Below are 9,918 nucleotides of genomic sequence, written 5' to 3' on the forward strand. Positions count from 1 at the left end.
CTCGACAGTGACAGTCAACGTTTGTGCTTCAAGCATTTTAGTCAGAAACATTAATTTATGACTTTTGAGTAAGATAAGATTTCTTTTCAATAGTTTGTGTTTTTCTGAGATAAACGCCATTTTGTTATATTCGTTATCATGACTTTCAGAATATGAAGCATGTATCATTTCTTTGCCATAAAAATGTCATAGCGGAACTTTGTAACAAAAACCTTTTTCTCGAATAAATTGTCATACCTATAATTAATATGCTTGGAAACCTAGCTGAAACATGAAACGGAAGATTGCCTTATTGTTATCTAAATTTGGTATCAATTATTAAGTCAGTGTTGATATGTTGTTGTTGCCTTCCTTGATCTACATATTAATTCTTTTTTACAAATAATGTTTTCTAATTTTTGCATTCCTGTTTTTGTTTTATATATTTCCTAAGAACAAAAAATCAAAGTATATTTCTCAAAAAAGCATTGGCATTCCATGAACCACATTACGAACAAAAAGCGGCTGTTGAAGAAAGGCTATCGGCGGAAATGTAAATACATGTCATCTAACTGACATCGCGAAGAAGTTTAGTCCTCGTATCAATTGGCCATGATTGAACTAGGGGATGATGATGATGATTATGATGCTGCTGCTGCTGCTGCTGCTGATGATGATGATGCTTCTGCTGCTGCTGCTTCTGCTGCTGCTGCTGCTGCTGCTGCTGCTGCTGCTGCTGCTGATGATGATGATGATGATGATGACTACGACGACGACGACGACGACGACGACGACGACGACGACGACGACGACGATGATGATGATGATGATGATGATGATGATGATGATGATGATGATGATGATCGACGTATCATTTCGTATTATTATTATTATAATTATTATTGTTATTATTATTATTATTATTATTATTATTATTATTATTATTATTATTATTACCATACATCATCTTTTTAATGACGAATTTATAGTATATAGTAACCTTTGTACTTGATAAGTTGTACAAATATTATCTCCCTTATTTGCAATATTACCATTCCAGGTAAATTCGAGTTCGCAGGTGATATGTTTTGTTACACATACATGTGATTCCCTTTTTATTCCAAACTGACATCGATTATCTGTACTTACACTAATATTAAATGTGTAACATTTAAAACACATAATTTACGAAGTTTTTTCCTTACTTCTATTTTTTTGTTACGTAGGATTTTTAAATGAGCCAGGCTTTTATTTTAATGATGTTTAGCCTGGACAGCAATTTAGAATGACTAGTGGGCCACGGTCCGTGGTTGGGCCAAAAAAATGGTTTGGTTGTGGTCACAGGCGGCAGCTGCATTGACATGACCCACCCTATTGCCACACCCCTTCCTTAAAAAAGTCTGTCAAATGTATTTTTTCAGGACTAAAACTATTTGGAACATGATCATCTATCACAAAACCCTAAACTGCTAAATATCATCCAAAATTCAAAGGAAATAAATACTAATATTCAATTAAAGGTGGACATGTTGAGACTGTCATACTGACGATGGTGTTTTCGTAAAGCAGTTCAGTTATGGTCTCAAACCGAGGTGGCACCACGGTAACGGTCTCTTACCGAGGTGGCAGTACAGTAATGGTCTCTTGTCGAGGTGGCAGTACAGTAATGGTCTCTTGTCGCGGTGGCAGTACAGTAATGGTCTCTTGTCGAGGTGGCAGTACAGTAATGGTCTCTTACCGAGTCGGCAGTACAGTAATGGTTTCAAACCAAGATGGCTGCACAGTAATGGTCTCTTACCGAGGTGGCACCACTGTAATGGTCTCTTACCGAGGTGGCACCACTGTAATGGTCTCTTACCATACATCATCTTTTTAATGACGAATTTATAGTATATAGTAACCTTTGTACTTGATAAGTTGTACAAATATTATCTCCCTTATTTGCAATATTACCATTCCAGGTAAATTCGAGTTCGCAGGTGATATGTTTTGTTACACATACATGTGATTCCCTTTTTATTCCAAACTGACATCGATTATCTGTACTTACATTAATATTAAATGTGTAACATTTAAAACACATAATACGAAGTTTTTTCCTTACTTCTATTTTTTTGTTACGTAGGATTTTTAAATGAGCCAGGCTTTTATTTTAATGATGTTTAGCCTGGACAGCAATTTAGAATGACTAGTGGGCCACGGTCCGTGGTTGGGCCAAAAAAATGGTTTGGTTGTGGTCACAGGCGGCAGCTGCATTGACATGACCCACCCTATTGCCACACCCCTTCCTTAAAAAAGTCTGTCAAATGTATTTTTTCAGGACTAAAACTATTTGGAACATGATCATCTATCACAAAACCCTAAACTGCTAAATATCATCCAAAATTCAAAGGAAATAAATACTAATATTCAATTAAAGGTGGACATGTTGAGACTGTCATACTGACGATGGTGTTTTCGTAAAGCTCGTAACTACATTTGTAACTTATTTTTTAACCAATTGTCTCCGATTTTTTTATCAGGCTTTTTGTAAGAATGTTAGTGCCATCATCGGAGAATAGTGTAAAAGTAATCTTCTTTATTAATCTTTAATTAAAGGTTTTAAACCACATAATAAAACACACTTAAAAACATCATTTTTTTAATTTTTAAATGTCTTTGTGAATGGTAGGGTAGGTCACCATTTCACAGATAGGTTTGGGTCACCCGAACCAAATGTATTATTTTTTTAGGCCTTGCATGAAATTTAAACTGAAGATTTGTTGCAAATCTCCATTTACCTATGTTTGAAGTATTTAGTTTGTCATCAATCTTAACATATGCAATGATAGTTTATTGAAACAGTACATGAATGATACTGTTAAGTTTTTGTCAATAACTTTTTCTCATTTTGCTTTCAGGCAAGTGCAAAAAAACACAGGATGAGGATTTCTTTAGTCATTTTAAGCTGCCTGCACTTAATGACAATAAGAGCACAACAAGACGAAGATAGTACTTCTTCTAATTATTTTGATGGAAAACCTGGGCCAATCTACTCTCTTAGACTAGCACATGTTTTGTTCCGCCATGGGGACAGAAGTCCTATACATGCATATGCAAATGACATTTATAATGAGACGGACTGGCCTCAAGGGTTTGGCCAGCTCTCTATTACTGGAATGCAGCAAGAGTATGAGCTCGGAATGTTTTTACGTGATAGATACATGCATTGTTATGGAATAGAAGATTTGGGCATAGACTGTAATGGGTTCCTTAGTCCAACATACGAACGAAATGAGATGTATGTTAGAAGTACATCATTTGACAGAACTTTAATGAGTGTCTATAATGTCCTGTCCGCCTTGTATCCACCACAAGGATCTGACCTAGAGGAGGATAACCTTACCATGCCATACTTATTTAATGCTTGGCAGCCTATTCCTGTGCATACAGTGCCTATTGAAGAAGATCATCTATTATGCACAGACTCACTATGTCCCCTCTTCATTCAAGAGAAGGCCGCATTTGCTGTCAGCCCTGAATTAGATGAAATAAAGAATAAATATAACAAATTATTCGAAACAGTTTCTCAATATTCAGGAGAGGAAAATAGTTTGAATGGCACTTCGCAGGTTATTGACCCGCTGTATTGTCAGAAAGTGAGCAATTACCCTCTTCCTGATTGGGTTACTGATGACATTTTTAATGAATTGCTGGAACTTAAGGAGGCACACACAGAATTTTGGATACCCAAAGATATTGCATATCTTAGGGGAGGACCTCTTGTAAAACAAATGATGGAACACATGACAAAAATGCAAGCATTTCAAGATGATTCATTACAGCATCTGTTTATCTACTCAGCACATGACTCGACCGTTGTTTCCTTACTACAGACCCTGGATTTGTTTAATAACAAAGTGCCACATTACACAGCTTGTGTTTTAGTGGAGCTGTTTGAATCTGATGATGGATTCTTTGTTCAAGTATCATACAGAAATGAAACAGATAGTGACCCTTACATTCTTACTATTGATGGCTGTGATGAAATGTGCCCTTTAGACAGTTTTCTAAGGATATATATGTCCCTGCAAACCCTTGATATTGAAAAGGCGTGTGCAGTGAATTCCAGTGAACAAGTTCATTCAAGCCCTGTTTTACCAATACTTAATATAATTCTAGTAATGTTTATTTTGTTAGCAATGATTTTGTTTGTTATTTTGATCTTGTGTATACGCAATAAGAGTAGAAACAGTGTTAATTACATGCCAGTGCCTACAGAAATGACAGAAATTGAACTAAGATAACCCAGATTTTTCAACACAAGTTAACTAGCGTAATTCTTTTCTTAAATCTTTATTGTATTGTTATGACAAAGGCTCAAACATACATGTATGCATTTACTTATAGACACTGAAGTCTCATTTCTATTATCTGTTCACATTTTTATGACAGTGTTTATTTTTCACTTATAAAAGAATGGTGGCAGGGTCAGTTGATAAGGGTAAACTAGGGTCATTTAAGCAAAAATAGGAATTATGCTTACATGATTCATTTAAAGAATTATCTCCATCTCTCTGATCTTATGTTTCTGCTTATAAATGCTATTTTTTATTTTATGACAACAAACATAAATTGAACTCTGTGCTGATATACAAATCATGACATTATAGAACATGTATAAGGTTCTTTTGCTACATGTGATTGTACAGTAATCTAACACTGACTGTGATGTTACTATAACTACCAGTATGAACATGTATATCAAATTTGTGATATTTTAAATTTTGTTTGTCCTTGGCTTTGTGGCCATTTCTACTAAAAAATAAAAAAGGTACACAGTCAAACAGTTTAGAGCAGTCTCCATGGAACTTAATGAGGGTTCTTGTTTCTATCCAGGTTAAAGATTGATTATCACTAGGACAATTTTTTGAAAACCATATTAGCATTCTGTCAGGTCTACAATATCATCCCGATCTTCTTGAAACTTTGTCAGAACGTCTGTTTAATAATTAGCAACCCCAGACCCTTTTTTTAAAGTGAAATATAGCTTATTCATGAACACCATTGAAAGCAGCTCATTAAGACCTTTACAGAACATTTTGATTTTTTTAAATATCTTAATAAATAAAGAATATGAAATTTTGCCCTTATACAATCCCATATAGCGATTCGCGAGTCGCGGAACTCGTTTTTCAAGAATTTTCACCATTTTTTTTATAACTTTTGTTTAAACAAAATTATATTCATGAAACTTGGCAGTCTTGTGTGTTTTTTCTCCTCTTTCCATTTATTCTACTTATTTATTTCTTAATACATAGCTTTGTATAGAAAAATGAAAAAACAAACCCAAAAATAATACATATTTTTTTACATTTTATTAAGGCTATCAAATCGATATTATTACTGGAAAAAACATATTTAAAATCAACTTGAATATCAAAAGAAATAATTTCAATGATAGCTTATAACATTAATAACATTAAAACAGAATTCTTATATTTTCTTTATCATTATAAATGCTATTCACATTTTATTGAAATAAAATACCACTAAATCATAGAGAAAAAAAAGACAATTGCCATTTCTGGCAAAAATTACAAGTTACACTAAAAATAGCACATACTAGTATCACATGTCATTCAACTTAAAAAAAACAACTCTTGATACCCTTGATATTTAAGGTCAACTGCACAGTATGTAGGAAAAAAAACACTGTCTTCCAGAGTTTTTAGCCTCTGGCACAAGTCCACAGCACAAGATAAATTCTTTGTTCTCTTTTTGTGCGTCTTTTCGAGCTGGCCACAACGCAATAGTGTCGTAACTCCATTTTTTTCCCAAAATGATGTTTTTGCAGTTTTCACATGCTTTAACAGTTTTCCATCTGTCATAAAAATATTTTTGAAAAATTGTCATGAACATACCAGCAGTACGACATGGTGCCATAAAGTTTACAACAGCTGTAGTTTCATTAACCTCTTCGACAATTGAATTAATTGTCTACATTTACAAATTAACAATTATAATTATTTTATAAAGACTTGTTTCACCTGTACCCATTAGGGAAAAAGCTATTGTTCTGTAATGGACATCTGAAACAAAACCTGTATTCATTGACTCTTAGGTGAAATTTCTGACAACTTTAATAGGAAAATGCCGTTTTTTCTATGAATTTAAAGAATACTAACAATGTTTAGTACAACAAAGGTATGGAAATATGTAAGACAATGGTCTAAATTGTAATTCATATGAATAAATCTGATTAAAAGTTGAGGGGAATCCATTTAAACATTGTTAAAAACTAAATAAAAAAATCAAATGTTTTTATAAGCTTTTATTATTTCGATACTTTTCTTGCTTATTTTCATATTTATGGTGTGAAAATAGTATTAGTTATCTTAAAAACTTCATGATTTGTGACCTGTTCAGAGTGTTAGTTGACCCTGCTAGTAGCTTAATAGCTGCCACAACCATATAATTTGTTTATATTTTGATTTGCTTATTTCTCAGAACTGACGCTGTGCATTCTGCTGTGCTTATGTTAGATGTTGATTTGTGCACTATACTTGTAACAATTGTATTGTTTGTTTGTTTTTTGTCTTATTTCATTTTTAGAAATAATATGTGATACATGTTACTATGCAATAAATTATTTTAACTTAATCTGCAGTTATACATGTAATAACAATTTCCTTCCCTATTGAAGCAACCCTGTCAGACATACATGCGAGTTAGTTTAGAAGATAATTATGTGAGTGCTGTGAGTCAATATACACCCATCAAAGGAGCCGTCAGTTAACACGAATCAATAACAGCTTAATTCGAGGAAGTAGATCTGAAACGCTTTAGCTTCGGAGATATCGTGTGTAAGAAGTTTTTGTTAAGTTATGCAAATATAGTCAAGTTTTAACAATTTGACCATATTAACTAGCGAGTTAAAGAAGCAAAAAAACAGTTTTGTAGACAATTGGATGTTTGGATGTGGACAGGTCAAATTGAAAATCCAGTTGGCCCATAGAATAGAGATTGAACCGGTATTCAACCTATTTCAACCGGTATTCCCTCGGTTTACTGGTCCGAGATTATTTTTTTGCCTGGTCGAGGTTTTTTATGCCCCCAAAGGGTAGGCATATTAAAATCCCACCATCTGTTCATCTGTCCGTCAATGCATCTGGCTCAATTTCTTGTGTCTAGACTGTTACTTGCTCTTGTATGGACAAAATTACTTACTACATGTGTTCCACATACCAAGACGACGTTTAGCCTTAGTGTTTGTTTACTATGCAATGATGCATATAAGGATATAGAGTAAAGGTCGTGTTGGAGCTGTAATTTTCTCTTGTACGGACATATTTAAAACAACTTGCCACATCTGTTCCACATAACAAAGTAAATGTGTTGCGTCCCTATCGCTAAGGTATCGCTAAGGTAAAGATCACGGTCCGGGCTGTAACTTTCTCTTGTATGGACAGATTTTTAAAAAAAAACTTGCAAAATGTGTTTGACGTATCAACACAATACATCGTGTGTCCTTACCTCATAGGTAAAGGTCATATTTGGTTCACTATGCAATGCTGCATATATGGACATATGGGTGTAGGTTGTGAAGTATGGGTGGTATTTTTTATGTTCAGTGGCAACAACTTGCTATATATGTATATATATGACACATAAAGGCAACGTCACATTTGCAAGACCCATGCTGTATCATTGGTAAGCTAACAATCCATAAGGTACAGGACTTAACATGGACACTATTGTTGTCTCTTTTGATGGTCGCCTTGGTGGATGACAAGCTTATGAGCTAGTACTCTCACAGGATTGTATATCATCAACCTTGACACTAAAACACTAATGATAAACACAGAAAGAAATGGACTGTCTCAGAAACAACAGAAATATGCCACGGTACTGTTTTCCTATGATTTCCTCAGCATATGTAAGGATGCTTCTGTTGTGTCCATTCTCAACATCAGGTCATTTCCATGTCATAAACATTACCTCATTAATCACCAGATTGCGCACTGATATAACTGAACAGAAACAGGACTGCTGATTTCACTGACTTTGAAGCTAACTTATACAATTGAAGATCTGACAAGCTCAGTGTAAGTGATGGAAAAGGAGGTGGCCTTGCTTGCCAAGAAAACTGTATTTACTCAGTGTACCAAGTAAGGTTTTTATTCACAGCTTAAAATGCTTTTTCAATCTAGTGATGCCACCTACCTGCAATTGGTGATCTCATATGTCCTGTAATTAAAACATGCCTAAACAATCCTGCTTTACGACAATATTTCCAATCGGCATCACATGAATGTTTGAATTTGGCACTGCTTAAAATGCTGTGTCACAGGTAGTTTTGAATTTGGCACAGCTTAATATACTCTATCACAGGTATTTTTGATTTTGGCACAGCTTAATATACTCCATCACAGGTATTTTTGAATTTGGCACAGCTTAATATACTCCATCACAGGTATTTTTGAATTTGGCACAAATAAAAATACTGCATCACAGGTATTTTTGACTTTGGCACAGCTCATAATACTGCAATACAGGTATTTTTGAATTTGTCACAAATAAAAATACTGCATCACCGGTATTTTTGACTTTGGCACAGCTTAAAATACTGCATCACCGGTATTTTTGACTTTGGCACAGCTTAAAATACTGCATCACCGGTATTTTTGACTTTGGCACAGCTTAAAATACTGCATCACCGGTATCATACAAATGTGCCAACACCAAATAGAAACAGTTAAAATATTGAGATTGGAAATATTTTCACATCTCCTTGTAAATAAGTTGTAATGTATTTCAAAACTAACGTAAGTTACAGAAACTGATAAAGGATTCTGGTATGTTATGTACATTGACATAAAAAATGATGCAGGATACTGGTTTGTAATGTACATCGACTTAGAAACTGACGTAGGATACTGGTAGCTGATGGACGTAGAAACTGACGTAGGATACTGGTAGCTGATGGACGTAGAAACTGACGTAGGATACTGGTAGCTGATGGACGTAGAAACTGACGTAAGCTACTGGTATATTATGTTCATGGACGTAAAAACTGAGGTAAGATACTGGTATGTAATGTACATGGACGTATAAACTGACGTAGGATACTGGTTTGTGGTGGACATAGAAACTGACGTAAGATACTGGTATAAAGTACATTGACGTAGAAACTGATGTAGGATACTGGTAGGTGATGGACGTAGAAGCTGACATAAGATACCGGTATAAAGAACATGGGCGTAAAAACTGACTTGAGATACAGGTTTGTAATGTACATGGACGTAAAACCAGACGTAGGATACTGGTGTGTGGTGGACGTAGACACTGACGTAAGATACTGGTATGTAATGTACAAGGATGTAGAAACTGATGTAAAATGCTGGTTTGTCATGTACATGGACGTAGAAACTGACGTAAAATGCTGGTTTGTAATGTACATGGACGTAGAAACTGACGTAAGATACTGGTTTGTAATGTACATGGACATAAAAACTGACGTAAAATGCTGGTTTGTAATGTACATGGACGTAGACACTGACGTAAGATACTGGTTTGTAATGTACATGGACGTAGACACTGACGTAAAATGCTGGTTTGTAATGTTCATGGACGTAGAAACTGACATAAAATGCTGGTATGTAATGTACATGGAAGTAGAAACTGATGTAAAATGCTGGTATGTAATGTACATGTATGTAGAATCTGATGTAAAATGCTGGTTTGTGATGTACATGGACATAGAAACTGATGTAAAATGCTGGTATGTAATGTACATGGACGTAGAAACCGACCCAAGATACTGGTATGTAATGTACATATACGTAGAAACGGACGTAAGATACTGATATGTAATGTACATGGACGGAGAAACATACGTAAGATACTGGTATGTAATGTACATATACGTAGAAACGGACGTAAGATACTGGTATGTAA

The 9,918-nt window shown here is 34.7% G+C and overlaps 1 protein-coding gene across 1 annotated transcript; it reads left to right on the plus strand.

Annotated features, from left to right (window-relative positions):
• Positions 1-1,946: 1,946 nt before the first annotated feature.
• Positions 1,947-5,618, plus strand: LOC128226433 (prostatic acid phosphatase-like). Its single transcript, XM_052936308.1, has 2 exons — positions 1,947-1,958; positions 2,880-5,618. Exon 2 carries the CDS (start codon positions 2,901-2,903, stop codon positions 4,263-4,265), a length of 1,365 nt encoding a protein of 454 aa, XP_052792268.1. The 5' UTR covers positions 1,947-1,958; positions 2,880-2,900; the 3' UTR covers positions 4,266-5,618.
• Positions 5,619-9,918: the final 4,300 nt, after the last annotated feature.

This window comes from Mya arenaria, chromosome 3, assembly GCF_026914265.1.
Source record: "Mya arenaria isolate MELC-2E11 chromosome 3, ASM2691426v1".
Lineage (NCBI taxonomy): Eukaryota > Metazoa > Mollusca > Bivalvia > Myida > Myidae > Mya > Mya arenaria.

What these genes read in the sequence shown, in the direction of transcription:
- LOC128226433 (XM_052936308.1), top strand. Translation starts at nt 2,901, where the DNA reads ATGAGGATTTCTTTAGTCATTTTAAGCTGCCTGCACTTAATGACAATA.